The sequence below is a fragment of the Cryptotermes secundus genome, unplaced genomic scaffold (assembly GCF_002891405.2).
Source record: "Cryptotermes secundus unplaced genomic scaffold, Csec_1.0 scaffold831, whole genome shotgun sequence".
Taxonomy (NCBI): Eukaryota; Metazoa; Arthropoda; class Insecta; order Blattodea; family Kalotermitidae; genus Cryptotermes; species Cryptotermes secundus.
In genome coordinates this window covers 1,157,171-1,182,787 of record NW_019744130.1, presented here as the reverse complement: position 1 = coordinate 1,182,787, position 25,617 = coordinate 1,157,171, and the positions used below count along the sequence as shown (strand labels likewise).

Below are 25,617 nucleotides of genomic sequence, written 5' to 3'. Positions count from 1 at the left end.
AATAATAATAATAATAATAATAATAATAATAGGGCCGGTCACGGTAGCCGAGCGGTCTAAGTTGTCCCTATGCTTAATTAATTAAGCACTACGCCATGGAGGCGTATGGGGGAGTGGATGTATAGATCCACATTTTCTTGACCTCGGCAATAGTTGGAGGTGAGTGGTCAGCTTCCCGGTACCCATTGGATAGGAGGCTGGGTGGACCCCAGAGCCGGTAAGGACGATTTGGAGAAGAGAATTGTTTTTACCCTACCGGGACTCGAACTCCGACCCTTCGGTCGTCCAGCCCGTAGCCAGTCGCTATACTGACTGCGATATCCCGGCTCCTCACGTCCAGCCCGTAGCCAGTCGCTATACTGACTGCGCTATCCCGGCTCCTCACGTCCAGCCCGTAGCCAGTCGCTATACTGACTGCGCTATCCCGGCTCCTCACGTCCAGCCCGTAGCCAGTCGCTATACTGACTGCGCTATCCCGGCTCGTCACGTCCAGCCCGTAGCCAGTCGCCATACCGACTGCACTATTCCAGCTCCTCACTTAACAACATACAATAACAAAAGTATGTATGCTATGAAATTTACATGGCGTAGTCACGCTTTATGTCTGCATCTCCAAGAAACGTGAACCAAGGCCTCGGGGTTGGCCTAAGTAAAACTGCAAAAAGGGCGCATTTCGAAAATCAGTAACGTATCAGGTCAGGTCAGCGTTCTCTTCGTTTACAAGACTCACATTTCTTCAGTGTATTATATTTCATTTTGAGAAAAGTGAGATTTTGTCAGAAAGAAGAAGGATCGGCGTTTATGAGCAGTCACAACAGAAACTTGTAACAGATGCAGTTTATTTTGCTTTTTTCCCCCCACATTTTGCGGTCAGGTTCCTTTGTTACTGCATCGCAGGATTTATTTGGCAGTTCACACCGTGTAAGCTATCTCATGTACCCACTCGAAACATGCCTTGAATACATACCTGGTAGAACGTGTCCAACATACACCGAGCCAGGCTTCACTTGGAAATAATTCTATTGCGTTGTGCAGAAAACATCGAAGTCGTCTGTACGGTACTGTTTTGTGACCTACTTTGAGACCAGGCAGTTGAAGTAAATGACTTACCTTTCCACAGTTGATGTATTCTACAGCTGTCTCACGAAAGAAGAAGTATACGAAATCGCCTTGTGTCATGGAACTCACAAAGTTCGGTGCTGAAATTAAAGAAAGGAACATGTAAATAAGAGTAGCACAGTACTTAACTAATTAAGCACTAGGCCATGAAGGCGTATAGGAGAGTGGATGTATAGCTCCACATTTTCTTGACCTCGACACTAGTTGGAGGTGTGGTCAGCTTCACGGCCCTGACGTTTTACCCCCCGGGGAAAGAGCCGCCGGTACCAAATGGACTTCCGCTGACTCCAGTAATCCGGCTTTCAGGAGTCCAAAATATGGACGATAACAGAACGACAGGAAGCAATAAGTGAAATTGCAGAAACGACAATTTTTGAGGCTACACAAACATGGACCAAATGAGAAATACCAAAATTAGGAAAGAATTGAATATTTTAAATCTAAATAGCAAAATTATAAAATACAGATCACGTTGGAAATACACATTCTACGAATGGATGACAGGCGAATTCCAAGAAAATTTCAACATACATCTCAATAAGACGACGAAACACAGGGCGCTCACAGTTAAGACAGAGGGACAAACACCAACTTTGAGAGGACAGAACAGACCAAACATGTCCTAAACCATGAACTTGATATTAACACTTCACATCGATTAATGGCATGACATCGAACGCCGCAGTTGGGTGGTTACCGGTCCTACTTCGTATTCTGGAGGTCCCACGTTCAAATCTCAATCCGACAACCGGCTCTCCTAACTGAGGAATTTCGTGATATCCCTCAGTCCGTCCAAGCAAATTCCGCGAGAAGAACCTCAAATTAGGCAACGACCGCTTTCGTAAACTTCCTTTCCAACTCATTAGCTACAGATTATCCTGTTCACACGTAGCTACTAACAGCAGCACTGTAGAAACAATATATGCTAAATAAACAAATAAATAAACAGGAACTCTGATGCCAACATAAGTATTTTATTACAAACAAAACCAACTGCACTTCGTTCAGTTCCTGTTCAATTCACGCCATCTTCAATCTTCCCTCCAACAGGCTGCTTCATTCACGTATCAGAGTGGGTCCACTTGACCTAGCTAGACAGGTGCCATTCAAAGTTCTAGCGGGCTAGCCAATCCTCGTGATGAATTATGGGCTACATTTCAGAGAGTGCTTTCAATAGCAGCAAACTCATACACTTAAAAATCCATATCAAATACTCCCTTTTTACACATGACACGGTACCAGATCCAATTCATTTTGTCTGAATTAAAAAAAAATATCGAACTGAATTCTATACTGGCAGGAGCGTAACTTTCCAAACATAGTCTGAGTTCGACGTGACGTTTTAAGATTTATTTGTCCGGGCAAATAACCAACCGCCTCCCCCCTCAAAAACAATAACAACGAAAACAACTTCATTTACTTTCTTTCCTTTCTTCCTTCTATGTTCTTATTAGTTATGCAACTTCTTCCTCCTCTCGGTTAGGCTCATAGCGAGTTTCTTGAAGAACCTATGCCCCAATAGGCTTCAAATAGGGAACCCTTGGTTGGGAACATTCCGCTGAGGAGAGCAAAGGGAAAGCTACCCCTACTACTGTTTAATTAAGCACCACCTCGTGATGACAGACGAATATGAGGGAGTGGAAGTATAGATCCCCGTATTCTTAACCTCAGTCCAGATAGAGATGGTCAACTTTACGCCCAGGCAGCTTTGCCTCCTGGAAAATAGATTCCGGTAACTTTGGGTTACCAGGACCAGTCTGAACATTTTGGGAAAAAAAAAGTAAAATAGCTTCCTTGCCAAGAATCGAAGCCCGATTCCTCGGCCGTAAAGCCCGTAGCCGGTCGTTATACCGACTGAGCTATAGTGACTCCAGCTCAGAGATAATAGGGCCTAAAAGATAGTAAGTAGTGGGAGGATGGAAAAAATTACGTACTGAGGAGCGTCACAATTTATACTGTTTAAAAAATATTATGTTGACTAAGTTAATTAAGGATGGCATAGGCGAGACATGTAACACGTACAGGCAAAATGAAACATTTAAAGGGAGATTCTGACATTTGAATATCTGGCCGTATACAGGAAACGAATCCTAGGGAAGATGCGGTGATAGCGTGAATAGCGTGGTATGGATTAAACTGACTCAGGACAACGTCCAGTGGCAAGATCTTGTGAACGTGGTAATCAAACTTCGGGTCCCACAGAAGGCACGATCTTTCTTGACCAACTGAGCGAATATAACCCATGGAGTTGGTGTTATTTGTCTTAATTTTAAGATCGGATCGCTGAACACTGAGTGTAGTGGCATTCCCACGAATGTTGGACCGAGTGCGACAGAAAACCGGTAAGCGCTAATGACCAGACTCCATGCCCGACATGGGTCTACAGGTCGGAAATGTTGGCGCCCCAGCACCGCGGTTCCACAAAGCCACATATATATATCCTCTGTGGAGACTGAATCACATTCCCACGAGCTTCGTATAAAGATGAATCTTCATGTAGAATTTCCCAGCTTATGTCTTCCCTCCACTTGTTGTAACCTATTTATGACTGATTCAATTTATTAAAACAAGAAGGCATCAAGCGAGAGGCACTCAACTTTCACAACTTACTACAATAAGAAAGGCCAATGCTCCAATGTGCAGGCTGCCAGTGCCTCGGAAACAGATTAATCGTTCGTTCGCGGTAAGACATCAAATAGAGGCAAAAGGACAAAAAAAAAAGGTAAATCTATCCCTGTAACAGGCCGTGGATGCCCATAGGGTCGTGAGACATCGAGGATTCCACATTTTCTATAAAATCGGCTCACAGTTGGCGGTGAGGTTTTCAGCCTTAAGTGAGAACCGCCCTTTTACCCTAAGGAACATTCCTGGTACTCATTTCTGTTAGAGGCTGAGCCGAACTCAGGGCCATGGTGCGGCTGGAAGGATTAGATCAAGTGAAAAATCCAATGATCCCATCGAGAATCGAATGGGCTGTAGATTGAAATTCGGGAGGTAGTCGGTTGGCATCTCGGGTGAGTTACCTATTTTTATCGATTTCTATGTAATTATGCCAAGAAATTGGATAGGGGACTGGACGGGCCCCAGAACCGGTCTGGATGACGTGCAGAGGAGAAAAATCTTTTCGCCACCGGGACTCGAACTCCGACCCATCAGCCGTTTAGCCCGTAGCTATCCAGAGTACTCTACAGAATTAAGATGGATATTATAAGAGTGCAAAGAACTTGTAACAGCTGGAGAGAAGAAATTAGGGGCGCCAAAGGAAACGGGGCCGGTCACGGTAGCCGAGCGATCTAAGGCATGTACTGTCTTCGCGCTCGGAATCCGGGATCGTGGGTTCGGATCTGTTTCCTGTGAGGTACGAACTGAATTCTTATATATTATTCTTATACATTGCCGGTCACGGTAGCCGAGCGGTCTAAGGCATGCACTGTCTTCGCTCGCTTGGAAACCGGGATCGTGGGTTCGAATCCCACTCAGGGCATGGATGTTTAGTTTGTGTGTGTTTGTGTACAGGTAGAGACCTTGCGACGAGCTGATCACCCGCCCAAGGAGTCCTTCCGAATGTGTAAGATCTAGAAAAACCGAAGTGAACGGAGAAGTTCATGGAGGTAGGCCTAGGCCCACTGGGGCTGTAGTGCCAAAGAAAAAAGGAAGAAAGAAAAAAAAAAGGAAACGGGAAAGGAAGTACACACAAACAGATAACCCTCACGTTGCACTCACCGTTGAGGCTCATGGAGTCGTACTGTTCTGTCTGCAGAGACTCCCTGTAGATGATCGGGTCCATCCCGGAGAAGTCCGCTACAGTGCCGGTGTAGATATCGCCATCTGAAACAGACGGGAGCATAACCTCAGCATATTTTGCAAGACCTCTCCTCTCCTCTTAGCTAAAAGCCTGACGTCTGAAAGGTATCAAGCAACAAGGACACATGGCCATGCCATATCTCAGGCGGTTAGCTGCCGGCTTCCAACCACGATCGGAGGGGTTCTATCCCAGATCAGGTCATTTGGGATTTTTAGTGGGCGAATTGAAAGTGGGGCAGATTTTCTCCGAGTACTTCGGTTTCCTTGTTCCATCAAGAGCTGGTACAATGGGCCCACTAGTGGGCTGCGTACCATTTGACTCGGATTCACCCCACCCTACGAACTGATGAATAAACTTGGCGAAATTACATGTTCTTCCCTTCGGGATTTCCAATCAAATTTTACATACATTTCTCATCGCCCCATGCCTTCCATATGACCTGCCCATAGCATTAATCTAAATTTGATCTTCGTAATAATATAGGTCAATGTGTAACATGCAAGCTATAGAACTCCTGGTTATACAATTTCTTCAGACTTGTCGGTCCATCCCTCTTAGGACCAAATATTTCCTTCAATCTTCAATCTACGCTGAGTCTGAAGGTTTTTGCCAGCTATCCAACTGGCGGTGCGCGGCCCGTGAAAGCATCCAATTTACCAAAAGATGTTAAAGCTTCCCTCCCTTTTACAGCAGGGCACAAATCTTTTTGAAAATTTTATTAAAAATGCTAAAAATATCTCATGTAACTTTAATTGGTTTCACACGGCACTTCATGAATAAATTAGGAAAAGGTAATTTTCTCTGTGTTTAGTTACGCACCACGCCATGAAGAAGTTTGACCTCGACACTAGATGAAGGTGAGTGGTCAGCTTCACGTCCCAGGGGCTCTACCCCCGGTACCCATTGGATAGGAAGCTGAGAGAAAAACTTTGCCCTTGCTGGAAGTCGAACTCCGGGCCGTCCAGCCCGTAGACCGTTGTTATACCAACTGAGCTATCCCGGCTCCAACGAATAAATTAGAAAATGTGGAATTAGCTTAACTTCATGAACGTATCAACTGTCGCTACGATCTAGCAAGCCTTCAGCGGCTGTGTGACGTCCTCAGGATGTCTGATTGGTTGACCGTCCGCATTAAAAGCAGGCTTCTATCTGTTTCTGCTGCTTATGCGCTAGCTAATCAGTGCGTCAGCAGCCCTACAGTAACTTTTCACTGTTTTCTGAAGTAACGAATTACTTTTAGCACACATATCATTAAGGGAGAGAGATTATGTAAAGTTCGATGCCAAAAAAAAATTGTAAAATCTAAAACAGAGCAATTTGAAAATATTTATCGCCTTCGTGGGGTGAGGCTTCATTAGTTAAGCACAGGGACAAGTTTACTTTTGCCGTAACTGATCAGTACATTATATAATTATTAATTTACAGTCTTGTTAGCTTCGTTTCATGGACTAAAGCACTCGAAGGCAAGTAGGAATCGTACAGTTTTCACAGGGCAACGTCCTATTTCTGCTCGATAAGCCAAGTCACTGGACAACATTATCACCGCCCTTACAGAATATTATTGTGAGATCTGCAGATGTTTCGGCTTGTTACTTCAGAGCCACTGTAATGGAAAAAAGGGCAGCTTGGTTCTCTTTATCCCTTGTCAACATGGCCAGCCGGATGGCGACACAATTATTTGATTAGGAGTAGGACAGCCGCGAAATAAATCTCAGCTACCCAGAAGCGGTATGCAACCCGACCGTCTTGTGTGTCCCATGAGGCTGTGCCACAATCCCGCAAACCCTGCGGAGGTTACAGGCGCAGCTGGTGCACCCTGCTCTTCACATTCGTGTCCAGTTCTGGGCGCGTGATCTTGTACTTGCCAGTAAATTGCTGCTAAAGGAAAGAAGGAAGCAGCATAGTGTCGGCCATACAAGCAATTCAGGCTGTGAAGCTTTGTAAATCTTCCGCACTTGTCTCACTTCACATTGTGCAGGTAGTCCTCCGTGATGACGTAGCTGGTTCCGTAATTGGATGGATGGTTCCCATGTGAGCTTACATTGATCGAAAATGTTCCCAACGGGAATTGATCTCGGATCCCCTACTAAATTACTCATGGATACTTTACTTCGTGTCCAGCGTCACGAAAGTTAACGGCGGACCAATTTATGTTCAATTGTAGAATTACATCCTAAACTAGAGAAGATTAAAATTGAAGTAATTTCATCTCTCGTCATATTAAATTCGGTGCTGCCGCGGATCATGGTTCCTTTTTCCCTTTTTTATACAGTAAATGATCGCATGAAAAGTTCAAACCGAAACAACAATTCGCGAAATGGATTATGTTCTTTAAATTGAATCACGTGACCACAGAGATCACGGTATACCATTATTTGGATTGCTGTGATACAAACTGACACACAAAATCATTTTGAATCTCACGCTTAACGGCAACGGACAAATGATACCATATATCATATAACAGTCGGCGTACACAGATACACCCGAGTAAATATGTGCTTACACGACTATGATTTAAAAGTACGAAACATGTCATGATATTTGTTGCTCACACTGTTGGATATTATAAAACATATGTCAAACTATTCCGCCACCGTATCGGTGAAAGTAAACAATTTACTCTATTTTCGTTTAGGCGTTATCAGAAAATAAGGTAAACACAAGTATTTTTACTTACAATTCGTCTTCCTCTCCATATTTACATTTATAAGATAACTTTCATGTATGTGAAATTACCTGTAAATAATTCAATAATTTCCTTATATTCTTAGAAAGAGGAGGTTAAAAAATGTTCTCGCATTTCCGTTTTAGAAAATGTTTACTGCCATCATATTATATACAATTTTTCGATAATGTTATAAATTTAACAACTTCCTTAGTGTTTGGGTGTATTGAACATTTTGATATCTCGCCTAGTTAAGATTTAGCGCAGTGCTATGTACTGCCGCTCACAAAACTAAAATGTACGAATTTTCGCTGGATGTGTGACACACTTAGTTTCTCGAGGTAAAATAAAAACTGTCGAATTAATTAAGTTAACGAAATGCAACACCCATAAACGTCTCTATTCACCGTAAAGATATAATAATTGTAGATAGACTTTAAATGGTTCTGACGATGGTGTATAACACTCGGGATTACTGGGTTTTTAGGCTTTTTCCATCGCCCAGTATGCTATAGTCTAGAAAACACGACGTTTCGAAATTTGGATCTGTTTCCGTCCTAAGGTGAGGAGGGAAGACACCTACTCAATTGGGTCCCTTACTTACTTACTCACGGAGCTGAGCACTTCTGGAGGAGCCGTCATTTCTGCAGCTACTCAAGAATTTCCCAGAATTCTACGGAACCTGAAGGTACATTACCGTTTTCACAAGAGCCCTCCACTGGTCCCTATCCTGAGCCAGATCATCCAATCCATACCATCCCATCCTATCTAAGATCCATTCTGATACTGTCCACCCACCTACGACTTGGTCTTCCTTGTGGTCTCTTTCCTTCTGGCTTCCCCACCAATACCCTATACGCATTCCTCGTCTCCCCCATTCGTGCTACATGACCTGCCTACCTCATCCTCCTTGACTTGATCATTCTAATTATACTTGGAGAAGAGTACAAGTTATGAAGCTCCTCATTATGCAGTTTTCTCCAACCTCCTGTCACTTCATCTCTCTTCGGTCCAAATATTCTCCTCAACACCCTGTTCTCAANGCCACATTCTCAAAACATCTGTTTCCTGTCTTTATGTCACGATTTTGCCCTGCATTTTGGTGACGAGACAGTAACATATACTTAGTTTTCTCTGTGTTTACTTCTAGACCCAGAGAAAAAATCTCGATCACTTGACAACCCCTGTCAGATTCACACAGCGGTTCAATCACCTCAGACCAGGATAATACGGACTCTACCACAATTTCTGTTGCATATTTCCTTGTTATNAGGAGGAAATTAAGAGGAAATTGAACTCGGGTAATGCATGCTACAATTCAATCCAGAACATTTTGTCTTCTCGTCTGTTGTCCAAAACATAAAGATTAGAATATACAAAACTATAATTTTATCTGTGGTTCTGTATGGGTGTGAAACTAGGTCTCTGACATTAAGGGAGGAACATAGACTGAGGGTGTTTGAGAACAGGGTGTTGAGGAGAATATTTGGACCACAGAGAGATGAAGTCACAAGAGGTTGGAAAAAACTGCATAATGAGGAGCTTCATAACTTGTACTCTTCTCCAAGTATAATTAGAATGATCAAGTCAAGGAGTGTGAGGTGGGCAGGTCATGTAGCACGAATGGGGGATATTGGTGGAAAAGCCAGAAGGAAAGATACCAATGGGAAGACCAAGGCGTAGGTGGGTGGACAATATTAAAATGGATCTTAGAGAGATAGGATGGAATGGTATGGATTGGATTGATCTGGCTCAGGATAGGGACCAGTGGAGGGCTCTTGTGAACGCGATAATGAACCTTTGGGTTCCATAAAATGCTGAGAAATTCTTGAGTAGCTGCAGAACTGGCGGCTCCTCCAGAAGGTCTCAGCTAGATGAGTAAATAAGCAAGTATGTAAGTAATTTCCTTGTTATATCCCGCCGAATTAGCCTTGTCTCAGGTGATTAAGTAGCTGTGTGAATCTGACAGGGGTTATCCAATGATTGAGATTTGCTTTCTCTACGGGACCCAACTGAGGAGGTGTCTATGCCCCTCACTTGAGGACGGAAACACATCCAGTTTCCTAAACGTCGTGTTTTCTAGTATCTAGAATACCGGACAATGGAAAAAGTCCCAAAACCTAGTAACTCTTACTAATAATTACAGTGGAACCTCGCTTAACGAGCATAATCCGTTCCAGAATCTTACTCGTAATGCGAAACACTCGTTAAGCGAAACAAATTTCCCATATAAATTAATGTAAAATACGAAAATGCGTTCCATGCCCAAAAAAAATACTCAAAAAATTTTATGTATAACGTTTATTCAAAGAAAATTATATATACATTGTTAAGGAGTGTGAATCATCTTCATCTTTTCTTCTATGCGGAATGAACCAACCTGGAATGTGAATTCGATTTGCAGAAAACAAAAAAACAATAGAAATAATTAGTTTATTATTTATGATACATATCTAATTCCTTTTTACTAGAAAGCTGTCTAGAGACATTTGTTTTTGCCGACGCTTCAAAATTTGGTGAAAATACGACACAGCATTATCATTAAATAAATTTGTAGTGCGCATAGCCACTGCCTTATTAGGGTGATGCTTCTCAATGTACGATGCGACAGTTTCCCATGCTTTCAGCATTTCTCTTATTGCGCCAGAAGATTGTTGCTTTGCTGTTACCTCCTCCTCCTCCTCTGACAAACTCTCCTCCAAAACTTCTTGCCGTGAAACACAGTGCAACTCCAAATCGTGCAAATCGATGTAGAGCGATTGTATGTGCGTGCTAGATCAGCCACGCTCACACCTCGTTCTCGCTTTTCAATGGTTTTACTTTTCATTTCTGCGGTTATTTTTATTCTCTTATGGCTGTCTTTTTGCGGCTTAGTGTTCGGGGACATTTTTGCAAGGGTTATTAAACTTTGCACAAAAAAAATCACAAATAATATGTCTGAACACAAGTTTGGAAAAATGTGTGATCACAAGCAACACTAAGATGCTAGCGGAACGAGTGCTAAACACAGACTGATGTAGCAAGCGCACAATCCGGGACTTCCCCTCTCGTCACTCGTTATGCGAAACGTCGCTCGTTAAGCGAGTCATTTTTTGCAGTTTATTTTGCTCGTTATCCGAATTACTCGTTATGAGAGGTGCTCGTTATGCGACGTTACAGTTAATATCATCCTTGCCAGAAGGCTGGTAACCTCGGATGCAGTAACCTTACACTTGTGCTCTTCTGGGTACACTGGTACACTAAATTGTGATTTACAGACACTGCACTACGTAGCAAAGTCCTAAAGGTAACATGGCTCGGAGAACAAAGGACATCGATTTCTATTGAAAGAGGACGAAATGAAAAAGAACAAAGCATCTGGGCTGGGTCCTGCGGCAGACTGTCCTTGCTTTGTTTCCATCTGTCATCTGGGGGGAGACACTGAGCGGCCCGAACGTGACTTACCGTCGCGTCCCTCACGCTGTGGGGATACCGCCCACAAAAATGCGCTGTAAACTACAAATAAGAGGTAAAGGTATAGTTTTCCCTGTGCCTGACTAATTGAGCACTACGCCACGAAGGAGTATGGGGGAGTGGATGTACAGACCAACATTTTCTTCACCTCGTCACTTTGACCTTGCGTAGTCACAAGTGATGGCAACACCACACGCTGCTAGAGGGAACAACACGCAAGCAAGGAGCATATTACAGATTTCAGAGGGGCTAGTGAAACAGAAAGACAAGCTGCAGAAACAAACTGTCTGGAATATCACACAGCTTTAAACAAGTGGACGACGCCCCTTATGAGGTGGACTGCAGCACGTGGTTTTAGCGCACGTCAGAGCTGTGTAGCAGTTTCGATACATTGAGACACCTGAAGATGGCCATCTATGACTGAAACATGTTGTGTTAAGTGTTAAATGGTGAAATTGGAGGTATAAATTTAAACTGAACAACTGTTGCATTATTGACGGACTGTGATATACAAAGACGTTAAGCATACGCAGTTTCGACACATGCCATATTTCGTGATACAGCACTCCAAATTCGCCCAGAACTTATGTATGTATTCCATGCTTAGTTTTAACATTTCTCCACGAAATATTGGTATGTCACGAAACTGGATAAGTTTACTCACAAGAAGGAGCTCTTGAGAGCTATCGCATATTCCTACTCTACTACTCGTACTATGTGGGCACTACACTCCACAATGAGCCTTGGCCTCCGTTTTACAGTTTCTTTATCATACTGTAGCGTGTATACCCGTTACTGGGTAACGACCTCGAAACAAATAACAAAACAACATAAATCAGCTTGAACTGTCAACAAGATAATGATGAAATCCATACGGCAGTCCACAGTCACTTATCCGATTAAGAAATCATCTGCTTTTACAGCACACAATGGCCCGGCAATGCGCACACGAAACTCAATTATTGGCCTTTTCATTACAGTTTTTTTTTTCTTTGGCACTACAGCCCCAGTGGGCCGAGGCCTACCTCCATGAGCTTCTTCGTTCACTTCGGTTTTTATAGATCTCACACATGCGGTAGGACTCCTTGGGCGGGTGATCAGCTCGTCGCAAGGCCTCTACCTGTACACAAACACAGAGAAACGCACACACACGCACTAAACATCCATGCCCTGAGTGGGATTCGAACCCACGATCCCGGTTTCCAAGCGAGCGAAGACAGTACATGCCTTAGACCGCTCGGCTACCGTGACCGGCTTCATTACAGTTTACATTCCCATGATTAATTTATTTAGGAGCGATTTTACTTTTATCCTCGAATGTACCAAACATTTCTCAAACAGTGTCTCTTCAAGAAGAACTTTGTATAATTTAACTGTGGGGATTGAGGTTCTCACAGCGGTGGTCATGAAGAGTGTCATCTTCTGGGATATAACGCAGTGTATCCCGTTAGAAGTCAATAGACGTTTCGGAGGAACATATCGCCTTCATCTTCAGATTGGAATAAGCCGAACAAGATACCAGCGTAACATCAGGTGGCCAGCTGCACTCTGCTTGTAACCTGCTTTCATGCTGGTTACTTGCTCGGCTTATTCAACCTTGAACATGAAGGTAATATGTTCTTCCGAAAAGTCGGTTGACTTTCAACGGACTACACTGCGTTATAGCCCAGAAGATAGAACTCTTCATAATTAACTGACTACTTATTTCACCACGCTATCGGTAAATCAGACTGTACGTGACGTAGAATGACAGGATGAGAAGCGAATTACGAATTTCACAGAAGTCTAATTGGGCGAACGTAGCCTGACTGGAGGTAACATGCCGGTATTTACACGGACGGAGTCAGAAAAACCAGGGAAATCCTCAATCCGAGCAATCGGTCTCGGGCCCGAGATTTGAACACAGGACTTCTCCGTAATACAAAGCAGTAGTACCATCCACTCGACCGCGACGTTTCGTCATATGCTCCTCCTGTATTCCCCGTTTCTATCATTCAGTTCCACTTATCTTTCTTGACAAACTGTGTCCGGGGATACGTTACAAGTAATTGTGGGTTCCGCATTAGATGAAGCTGATTTTGGGATAACTCGTTTACAATTACAATCACTGGAAAATAACGTCTTGCAGACGATGCGACCTGACTAGTCTTGTCGTCCCTCACGTCTCGTCTCCTGGTTCTTGGCTGAGCTGGTTTCTTCTCTGATCTCAACTTTGATCCGGTATTCTGTGGTCTCTTATCTTCTACAGCAGGACGGACTAGAAGATAATTTCTTGAAGGGTTTAGTTTCCATAACGGCTGTCTGCATTGTCTCGGGAACGTGTTTTCACTGTTAGGTAACACGTTGATTTTATCTCTAGCAATTGATTGTTGCGGGAACAACGCTTATTGAGCCGTTGCCCAGCAATTAACAAGCCGTTGTCTAGCAATGTACGCCCGCTCAGATATTCTGGCGTTTAGACGGCACGACACAATAACAATTCTGGAAAGGTCCAGTCCGTACTGGAGTTTCAACAAACCTTCTTTGCACCTTCTTATTCTGAAAGCTGCTAGCTTATACAGACTCCAGGATACGTTATCAACAACAAATAAATAAACAAGTTTATATAATTACATAATTTCCTCCTACATCTGTTGCACATAACATCAAAGATCCGCACCACCACCATGTTTTTAATCGTTGACTCCGAAACAGCAGTTAATCAAGAATTCGTAAGCATCAGTGATGTCCTCTCTCCTTTCTGTATTTCATATTCCTAACTCCAATGGTTCGTAAGTAACCGCTACTTAACCGAGACCTCAATGCCGATTTTATGCAGCCGCTGTTTTGCCTGATGAAAAGAAAATATACCTACAAAAATGCGGCAACGTTTTCAAGTACCTGCTACCATACAAAATTTGAGGAACCCCATATTTTGTGGCGCTAATGTAGCTTCCACATCACTAATCCGTGCGTCTGTTATGTTGCTACTATTCAGTGCATTAGAAAGCACGCGTCTGGGGTAACCTCAAATGGCATAATATCGATACCAAATTTCATCAAAATCTGCCCAGATGTTTTCAAATCGAAGAATGCAAACAGGAGGAGATTTCGTGCAAAGGACGCATTAACAAGTGAAGACAGCGATTTCTGAAGCTCCGCGTTATGCGACTCTTCTCCATTCTCCACTGGCGAGGACTGCGTCATCTTGAGAACCCCACGAATGTGTCTGAAACACTCAGCAAGTTGCTACTAGAAAAGCAACATGAAGTTTCTGAAACAAAAATTGTTGAAAATATAACGACACGTGCCTAAAAATTGTAACGGAAGAGTATTTCGCGTGTTCCCAACGTACTTAGCGTTACTTGTCTGTGGCCTCTGACGACTAACGAAAGCAATTATCTCCACCTTCCATTATCACCCCCTCCGTGACAGAGAGGGGGGGGGGCTCTGTGGGGTTTCATGGGCTCTGTAACATCCACTGACGAAATTTATTCTGACAAGCAGCTTCCTGGAAAGTATGGGGATGTGAGTGATAGTGAATTGCTTTTGGAACCTGATAAATACGGGACCTCCAGTTAGGATATCCCGTGGGCCTTCTCTTTACAGCATTACAGCATCGATTCTCAAACAGTGTTCCGCAGAACACAAGGGATCCTGGGCAGCCCAGGGGCAATAGAAATGTGGAGGCCCCTATAAGTAGCAGCACATTGAGGTTATGACAATTTGTTCTTGTTATTTCTTATAATGAAAAAGGTAAAGCTATCTCTGTAACAGACAGTGGAGGCCCATAGGATTGTGGGACATCGAGGCGCCCACATTTGCTAGATAAACGGCTCACAGATGGCGGTGAGGTTAAGTAGCTATCCCTGTAACAGACAGTGGAGGCCCGTAGGATTGTGGGACATCGAGGCGCCCACATTTTCTAGACAATCGGCTCACAGATGGCGGTGAGGTTGTCAGCCTTACGCGCCAGCCGCCCTTTACCCCGCACCCCCCGGAAGATTCCTGGTACTCATTTCCATTAGAGGCTGAGTCGATCCCAGGGCCATAGTGCGGCTGTAAGGATTAGGTCAATTGAAAAACCCAGTGACCTCGTCGGGTTTCGAACCTGCGGGCTTCCGATTTGTAGCATAGTGCCTCAACCAACTACGCTACCGCGTGCCCCCTATTTCTTATAATAGCTAAAATATAAACTAATTTTTCGTGAATTTAGATAAGCAACTGACTTAAAAAATCTGTGAGTAGGTTTTACCTGAAGACGGAGACCGAATCCATTCTCCGAAAAGGGAACTGTGTTTATTTAAATGCATTTGCGTCTTCAAGTTAATTTTTAGCGTTTTCTGAAATATATATAATGCTGTCACGATTTTGGGGTGTGTGACTACAGACGGGGTGTGGACTGGAGAATGGATTCATTGACCGCTTATACACACGACTCGGAACTACAAGCAATTACAGCGTCACCGCTGATCTCCAGAGCACCATCTAAGCCTTTTCTAGCCGTTCCCTGGCACCGGCTTCTAACAGTGGAGATTCTTCAGCTTCATGTGCTCAGGTCCTCCTTCACAGCCTCCCTTACAGAACTGCCTAACAACTAACGTTGTCCCTTGCTTATAACATTTCGGCACGAACCACGTAGAAACACCTCTTTTCCATTGTCGTAGTCCGACTGTTGCATTATTAAGAATCTGCTGCCTACAACTGGAACGTGTTTACCTAGCCGTTGCTCAGAAACGGTCGCTGTTTACAGAGTCACCGCTTAGAAAAGGGTCTATAAGCCACATTACTTTAATTCCAGGAAGCTTCGAGTGTGGTTACTGAAATTCAGTGTTATAAATTAGAAACTAATGACAGTATTCCCACGTGTCATAGTACCGCATTGTTGCCTCTTCAGCTCATTACACGTGCTTCGCAGGAATATCATATTATACGACAGGACCATTAATCTGAGATGGAACAACATCCTTATGGTGAGACAGGACACCACAATATTATCTCTAATATGATTAAGGCTTTAAAATCCCGTTGTTACTATATGCTATACCACGTGCTTTAACATAATAAAAGGCTGTGCCATGGCTCAGGCGGTTAGCTGCTGGCTTCCAACCGAGTCGCCGCTGGTTCAATCTCTATTGGAGTCATGCGGAATTTGTGGTGGAAGAAGTGCCACTGCAGCCGGTTTTCTCCGAGTACTTCAATTTCCCCTGCCAATTCTCATTCCATAGACTGTTCTACTGTCATCGACGCCACGTACTGTCCACAATGACAGAGTCGTTATATAACAAACTCAAAATAAGTACAAACATTCTGTGAGCCACACTAAAGTCTGTAAGGTGAACTCAAGTTTCATTCGTATTGGCCAATTATAATCCCCGAGTAAAAAGAGGCCCGCCTGAATTTCGCAAATTTCTCAAAAGAACGGCTTATCTTACAAGTAATTATAAGCCTATGCAACATGGATCTCAATATCCACATCTTTCATCTGAAACATACTTCGATATGTGATTATTTAACGAAACAGAAGGCAATTTTTTTTTCTTACTCTGGTGTACGGAATCTGTACTGATTTCAGACTTTCAGACATTTGTTATATGTACACGTACAATAAAGGAATTTTAAGTCCAATTAGGTATTTGAAAGAGCTGCCGAGTGTTCAGAAAATATGCTGTTTTAATTGGAATACACTTTTACATTACTGTAAATGAAAGAAGTCAGAAGACATGAGCAGTCGAAGAAACATTACACCAGGCAGAGTAACACAATCCTGCAAAATCATTTAAGTCACTCTTACGGTGCTAACCCTTTAAAGACTGAATTTCGTCTAAACAGTATACCACAATAATTCAGTTCGTGCTTCACAGGAAACACATTACGTCTCCGCTACATAGCTCAACCGGTTAATTCTGTGTAAGGAAACAACAAACTGTTTATCGTGAGAACCATGCGAAACACACACATACATTCTGCGGGCAAAATGCAGAGTTTTAGTGTGTTAAAGCACGTGATACATAGAGTAACCACTGGGCTTTAAAGGTTTAGAATTACATTAGCAACAACTGAAACTAAACAACATGGAACGTGTCCCATAAATAAATAAACTTACGCAGTAAGGTTCCTGAGAGAACGGGCTCAGGTCGGGTAGTCTGTCGTTGCTCGCTTCAGACCTATATACCCACACGATTAAGGGCTCGTTTGTGAAAATGAGAAAGAGACGATATTCTTTCTATCTAGGGATAATGATAAGATTCCGTCACGAAATTTCTCACCGATATTTGTTATGAACTTCTGTGTCATTCGATCCGGCAAACAAGCCACATCTACCAATCCTACACAATACCCTCTGGTTCTCTCTGAGCTAGAAGCTTTTTCAGGGCTAGTCAATTCTTGAAACCGGTACCAAATACACCTCAGCCCCAAGACAAGCGTTTTAGAATAGTACGGAGCAAATTCTCCCATTCGTAGCACTACATAAAATGAATGTCAGAGATGAACGGCGCAAATGGGAATCGAAACCGTGACTTCAGTGTATGCTCTGCACATACCTGAAATTCGACACCACTCAGTGAGATCAGTAAATTTACTTCCTTTACATGAATATTGGAAACTCAGTGAATTTTCTTCTTTTATTATTTAAATACTCTCAAAATTAAATATGCCGGCCACGGTAGCCGAGCGGTGCAAGGCATGTACTGTCTGCGCTCGCTTGGAAACCGGGATCGTGGGTTCGAATCCCACTTAGGGCATGGATGTTTAGTTTGTGTGTTTTTCTGTGTTTGTGTACAGGTAGAGGCCTCGCGACGAGCTGATCACCCGCCCAAGGAGTCCTACCGAATGTGTAAGATATAGAAAAACCGAAGTGAACGGAGAAGTTCATGGAGGTAGGCCTAGGCCCACTGGGGCTGTAGTGCCAAGAAAAAAAAATTAAAATTCCCTCACAATTATCCTTATTATCAAAGCACCCGTCAATAATGCAACAATATTTTTTAAACTACAAAATATGTCTAAAATATGTTTCTCACTAAAAGTGCCACTTTAATACTTTACGATGTTGTTAAAGTCATTAAATGTCATTAAGACACTAATGGTATAACTTATACACTAAAGGTGATCATCAAATTATTAAAATGTCTCTAATTTTACATATGTTAATATCGTATGTTTCTTCTCACTTTACAACATGTTTCGGTCGCACATGGGCCATCATCAGGTAATTTTCCTTTTGTTTTTTCGGGGAGACAATTCATATGGCAAAATAACGGACATTGTGGACGTCATAAGGACTGGAAGGAAAAGCGGACAATTAAAAACACTAGAGAGATGTCATATTTACAAAGTATACAAGAACAATTTACATATGAAAGAGGTACACATCGAGACACACAATCCAATATTTCAGACAGGGCATGAACTTTGTGATATATAGCACTAGATATGCTACCTAGGAAGATATATAAGCAGGAACAACTGCACTATGTTTAGTATACAGGAAGACCGCACTAGTAACACTTATACGGAAGAAACACGAAACTCAAAAACGTTAAGTACACAGAATTGTAACATTCGATATATGAGGACAACACAACAAAAACCATGAAGATATTTATACTAAGCATACCAATACACAGTATGCATTGCAGTACGATGGCCGCAAAAGGGCACAATGACAGCGTTCTAGTCGTGAGATAAACACTAAACAATTACGCTATACAAGTGAACAGTGCAGTGGTCTCCCCGAAAACAAAAGGAAATTGCCTGATGATGGCCCATGTGCGGGCGAAACATGTTGCAAAGTGAGAAGAAACATGTGTAAAACTAGAGACAGTTTAGTGATCTGAGAATCACTTTTAGTGTATAAGTTATACTTTTAGTGTCTTACTGACATTTTATGATTATTAGGGTTGCACTTTTAGTGAGAAACATATTTTAGATGTCTTTTATATTAAAACAAAAGATTGTTGCATTATTGACGGGTGCGATAATAAGGATGATGCCTCAATGCAACGGGATGCTGAAATACAATATTTCCTCGCAATGATTAAACCAAAAAACATACATGAAAAGCTTCCATTATCTTGTAATATCTAAATATCGAAAAACCATGAACAACAAAATCCATTCATACCACAGCAAAACCGTTGATAATTTGGATGCCAATAACAGGCTCTTTAGAAATGTCAGTTATACACAAATGCCTTTAATTTATGCGGTACCAGTTTCAATGTAGTGCAGATTGTTTTTAGAACGCGAAGCAGCGAATAAATGTTAACTAATGAATTCTTTTCTACAATAGAGCAAAGGAATGAGCACAATTAATACAAAATTCCACCATGGGACATGATCATGAGTCGGTTCCATTAACTTCGACAGTACATGCAGCGCCCTCACTTGCATCGTCTTGATGTCACAATACAATGTTATTCTGTTTTCGGGGAGTTTCCAACAAATTCCCGCATTACTTTTTGTCTACATACCCGGCCAAGCTCCTAGATTTCACTCTCATAAGAGGACTAACTGGCCGCGTAAAAAACATAAAGATTCTCATTATGTAATGCCATAAATCGTCAATTCACTTCATGTATTTGTAATTTACGCCTCGCATTCCAAGCAACAGGCCTTTTCCATACCTACACAAAACAACAGTAAAAATTATTGTTTATAAAATACACGTAGGCCTGTACTATATAAAATAACTCCTTTATTTCGAAATATGAAATCTCACATACAAAACTTTCTGTGACTCAAGTATCTTGAGGATTTCTAGATCCATAGCGGCTATCTGAAGATCGAATGTAGGACAACGACCAGATGGTTATAAAATTTCGTGTCCCTCGCAATCACGTTTCTCCTCTCTTTCCCCCCCCCAAAAAAAAATCTGTTACATTTTCTGCGAACCGGCGATGGATTTTGTAACCGTCGTAGAAACGAAATGAACGAAGTCCCGAGTACTGAGAACGTCTCTTCTGCTTCCCTTGAAAGAGGGTTCTGGAAATATATCTCTTTCAAAGACATCCAAAACAACCTTACCTGACAAGAACGAGTAATGGATGCAGAAATAAGAGGAGGGCTGGCGGGGGGGAGGGGGAGGAGAGACAAAATGCAGACGTTGTTTCCATGATCTGTCTAACATCTCTCTGGAAGGAAACTCCATTTCTTACTTATACGCGAAGTATGTTTCAAAGGAGCAGAGACCTACATACGGCTCTGAGAATGTCTGTTCCGTGCAGAAGCAACGTCGGAACCAAAGAAAGTAGATCATGAAGGTGACATGTTAACTAATTTTTTTCATTGACCTAAACCTTCCAGCCGCACTATGGCCCTGGGGTCGACTCAGCCTCTAACTGAAATGAGTACCAGGAATATTCTTTGGGGTAAAGGGCGGCCAGCTCGCAAGGCTGGCAACCTTACCGCTATCTGTGAGCCGATTGTTACAAAATGTCGGAACCTCAACATCTCACAACCCTATGGGCCTTCGCGGCCTGTTACAGGGATAGCTTTACGTTTTACTTCAATTACTTGGACTTAACATATAAATGGATATGAGAAAACCGGGTATGTGGGGTCCCCCATATTCGATTAATGTCAAGTTAACGCCTCGGTTATACTGACCATAGTTCAGAATATCATAACCGAATTAACTTTCGTGTTGTTCAGTACGCTTATAAAGTTATGTCCACATGCTAAGAAAGCGCTGCAGCTGCGTAACAATTTTCTAATCACAGAGTGTTCCTCTCTAGCCCATGGTTACTTAGAGATACTCCCATTCGTCCCCCCCCCCGGCATCAAGTAAAATGTAATTATTTCTCTCCACTGCTCCAAGTCGCACTGTACAGCAAACTAACCGAATGAGACATCACTGACCGGGGTTAACGGACAGGAAATGGTGCATTCCATTTTGGAGATCACACAGCATTACGTAATGCATTGCCTTCACTGGTGTTGCAGATCTTGCGGCGAAACAGTGACTACTTCTCCTTCATACTACTCAATGTATGATCTCAGTCATACAGTTCTGTTCAAAATAAACTTTCTTTCTTTCGACGATCTCGTCTAGGCGACTACTATCTTTTGGTTGCTATAACACATCCTATAATCATTCGTACTGTATGATTTAAATCATCAACGAATGTTAGACTTGTACTGAATTACATAAATTGCCATATTTTCAATATAACATAAAAACCCGTGGCCTGTAGCCCGCAAGCGAACTATACCGAGTGAGCGACCGCCGCTTGTTGGCGAAGTTAGTACTAACTTTTTGCGGATTGAGGATGTCGCGTGGTCAGCGCAACGGATCCCCCACGGTCGTTAATCTCGATTTTCTAGCCCGGAGCCGCTATTTCCTTGAAATATCCCCTCAATTATCCTCATGAGGCTGAGGGGATCCCATTCCAGACACACTACGTCTCAGAAAATCTGGTAACGCCGGGAATTGAATCCGGGGCCTCTGGAGCTGTAGCCAGGAAGTCTGACCACTAACCACAGGGGCGGTCCACTATTTGCAAGTAGAACCATAAACTACCTTTGCTTGTGTTTCGTTAAATGTCAATCATATCGAAAAATATTTTAAATACAAATCTTAGATACAATGATATCTAGATCATAATGGAATTCGTATCTTATTTGTAAACAGATATCTTACCAAATAAGGAGTTTCCTCGGAAAATCAGAAAAGTGGATATGAGTTTCACGAAATGACAGGTTTATACTGTCATGTGTCCTTGTAACGGGACAAGTACGAGTAATTAATGGGTTCCGGATTAGATTAATCGATTTATTGGCTATTCACCAGGCGGAACTACAGTTAGTTGTATCACAGTCTTACTGTAACTGTAACACTTCATAACTACGAACAATGATAGCACCACAGGCTTCATTTCTGACTTTTGATTTCTCAGTCTGCAGTCTCCTGGACTCTGCTTAAGTCTGCTTGGCTGACTCACTGTCTGTCGGTCTGTTATCTTCGCTATTCGGACGGTCTAGAAATCACCTCCTTCAACAGTAGAGTTATCGCGTTCCTAGCCGTTACTGTGTATTGACCGGTTCGTTGCCGTGTAAACAGCCCTTACCTATCCGTTGTAACGGAAACGTTTCTGTATGCGTTACCTAGGAAACGGCGTCTCTCTATGCTGTACATTGCTTTTTCAGTCATATTTGTTGCTATGGAATCATGATTACCGAGCCGTTGTCTAGCAATGGGCGCCTGTCACTGCCTCCACTATTGCGGCTTTCAGGCGTCACAATATTTTACCCGTAAGAATCAAATTGAATTCTATCGACAGCTTTTGATGTGGATTTCCTGTCTCCAGTATTACTGAAATCCAGTCGATGGTTTCTGCGACAAAACGTATACACGGACTGACAGACTGACACGATCAGTCCAGTATGTGAAAATAAGGACACAGTAGTCACAGGATGACGGGAGATCACTGCAGCGAACCCCAGTTCTGCCAGGGCATCTCACCCCACTTCGTCGCGACCACATGAAACGAGAAGTATGTTCCTCACCAGGCAAATCGCAGCATATAATACAATTTTGTGTAGCAAGCAACAGTTTTACATGCACGTAACTGAAATATTCAGCAATTCTGCACTCGAGTACGGCGCTCTCTGCAATATGATCTTCTGGTCCTGAATATGAACTTGTCAGATTGTAATGGCCCAGAACAGAATAATCTCGATATGAAGTGAAGAAAACCGAATACAAAATTCACAATTCAGACATAACACTCGGGGGACTTTTCGTATGTAGATTACATAATAAAGAAGGGGTTCTGGAAAGAACTCATGAAGTCTACTGCTGAACTTCCATTCCTACAAATTTTGTTTTATTCGTCTTATACCTAGACAGAGCGAATTTGTAATATAAGAATAAAATATAATTTAGTTCTTGTATCTGCAAGGCAGACTTGTGCGTAGATGGTGAAAGGGCTGAACCCCAGTCGAGTCAGAATTGTTACTGCACGTCTTCTGGTACGTTCCTGTTTCTGCCGTTATTATTACTGTTCAGCAGCAGCAGTAGTAGTAGTAGCGGTAGCAGTAGTAGTAGCAGTGGTGGTCGTAGTAGTAGTAGTAGTAGTAGTAGTAGTAGTAGTAGTGGTGGTGGTGGATAGAGGGTGTCGCGTGTTCAAGGCAACGGATCCCCACGGCTATTAATTTCGGTTTTCTAAACCGGAGCCGCTACTTCCTTTAAATAGCTCCTCAATTATCCTCACGAGGCTGAGTGGACTGCGTTCCAGACCCACTACCTCTCAGAAAATCTGGTAGCGCTGGGAATCGAACCCGGGACCTCTGGATCTGTAGCCAAGGAACTCTGACCACTAAACCACAGAGGCGGTCTATCTGATAATACAATAAATAATGTTTTCCTTGATGATAATTTAGATGAAAGCGAAAACCCATCCCCGATCCAAACACTGGATGCGTGGGGTGACGGTGGCCCCACAAACCGCATGCCTGACAAATCTGCTATGTTTTAGTGACACTACTTGGGACAGAAACAACAAATGAATGCAGTTACGTACAAAGCAGCTACTTTTGATGGAGACAAGAGAAATCTAAACAAATTGAGGGAGGGAGCAAAATTTACGCGGAGACTCGGTTTGTTTGTGTCAGGTCAACGGGCCACTTTATTACTCCATGGAAGCCCAACTTTGTCCAACTGTAAAATTAATTGCTGCTACTGTTTCTAGAACTGCCCTCGCGGTTTATACAGGACACTCAGGTTCCGGCAGAGGACGACAAACAAGAACGAGTCTTTATCGGCGGCGGAATGCAACATAAGGAACAATAAAACTCTCTGGACATTTCACGGCCTGAGGAAAACTTCAAGATCTCAATCAGAATCAAGGAAAAGGAAACCGCTGGTATATAAACATCAGTGAGGCCAGTACAATGTATGCCTCGGAGACCTGGACATTAACAGAAACAGAAGAGAGATCTCTATGCTCAGTTGAAAGAAGGATCCTCAGCTGCAGCTTCGGAGCTGTAAAGCTGTACTGTAAAGCAATCTCTGTAAGAGGTCCTGAAGGCCTATAGGTGTATGAGACGTCGAGGCGGCCACATTTTCTCTAGACAACCGGCACACAGATGGCGGTAAGGTTATCAGCCTTACGCTCCGGTCGCCCTTTACCCCCACGAAGATTCCTGGTACTCATTTTTGTTAGAGGCTGAGTCAACCCCAGGGCGATAGTGAGGCTGCAAGAATTAGATAAACTGAAAAAAATACACGTCATCGGGACTTGAACCCGCGACCTTCCGGCTTATAGCAAAGTCCCTTAACCAACTACACTACCGCTACCAGGGGTTCTTTCCCCGGGAGTAAAGCGACTGGAGCATAAAGCTGACTATTCACCTCCATCTAGTGCCGATGCCAAGAAAATGTGGGTCTATACATCGACTCCCCCATACCTCCTCATGGCGTAGTGCTTAATTAGTTAAGCATAGGGACAACTTTTACTTTTAACTCAAATCAATAACGCTGGAAAGAGTAACTTTTCCCATACGGCCGTAATTCTTAGAGCCAACATAAACCTGGAAGAGATTCAGTAGAATGGCAGGATGTGGTGACGATGAAAATGCATTGGATACAACACCCGCTGTTTACTCATTCTCTCGTTACAAAATCGGAGGTAAGGTGTTCCATGTTCCAGAGACCGCGGCGAAACTTCTCCTGTCTCGGCACACAAGTTTCTGCCTTAGTGCATCTGTGTCAGTGACTGGCATGATCCGAAAGTTACACTGTTGACATCGCAACTTCCGCTTTGTATGCGGAAGCCTTAACTTTGAATTCAGAGTTCAAAAAATCTGGCTGAGGTTTCACGTATTTCTCAGAATCCTCTTAAATTTGTTGAGTACCCTTTTGTGATTTCAGGACATGTGCCACAATTACACCTTGCATGTTACGAAATAACGAGGAAATCAGTTTACGTGAAGTCACCGCTGAAGAAACAACTAACGAGAAGAAAATACAAGTATATCCCTCCCAGCTCATCTCATTCTACAAGTTGCTACGCGCCAAACAAATGAACGATTAAAGTCATTTGTTACCTTTCCGTTTCGTACATAAACTACAAAAGAACCCGTTGAAATCAGCGGTAAACTAACAATTTTAATAGGGGAATCTTATAGGGCAGACAGTCATTCTTCCGAATCAGAGGAAATACAAATACAACTTGGAATGGAATTAATTAGAAGGAAAAGTAGCGTTTAGAGGTTTGTTACACTAATGGCCGGTATGATTCCTGCATATTTAGGCTGTGACATAATTGACATTAAACGCGACTTATCGGAAGTTCACCGCAATTTAAGGAAATATTAGGAAAGATGCCTATACCTGTAATTGATTCCGCACACTGCATAAACAAAGCAATTTTATGTAAGATCTGAGGTTTTCGCGGCTATGACTATGAAGAACGCCGTCTTCTGGGATGTGTAGATATTGTATAAACCGACGTTTCGGAGGAAGGTATCGTCTCCATTTTCAGGGTAGAAAAATCCGCAAGCGAGGAACGAGAGTGAGCAGTCTGCAGCCGCTTATTATTATTATTATTATTATTATTATTATTATTATTAGAGGGGGTGGGTTTCCCCA

At 42.7% G+C, this 25,617-nt stretch overlaps 1 protein-coding gene across 1 annotated transcript in view; it reads right to left on the bottom strand.

Annotated features, from left to right (window-relative positions):
• Nucleotides 1-25,617, bottom strand: part of LOC111874543 (semaphorin-1A) — a gene marked incomplete at its 3' end in the record, with an annotated part of 988,862 nt that overhangs the window by 42,206 nt on the left and 921,039 nt on the right. Inside the window, exons 8-9 of the mRNA XM_023870125.2 lie at nucleotides 4,843-4,947; nucleotides 1,111-1,199 (exon numbers count right to left, since the gene is read on the bottom strand). Of these exons, the coding sequence (XP_023725893.2) occupies nucleotides 1,111-1,199; nucleotides 4,843-4,947 (194 nt within the window). The remainder of the gene's footprint in view (nucleotides 1-1,110; nucleotides 1,200-4,842; nucleotides 4,948-25,617) is intronic.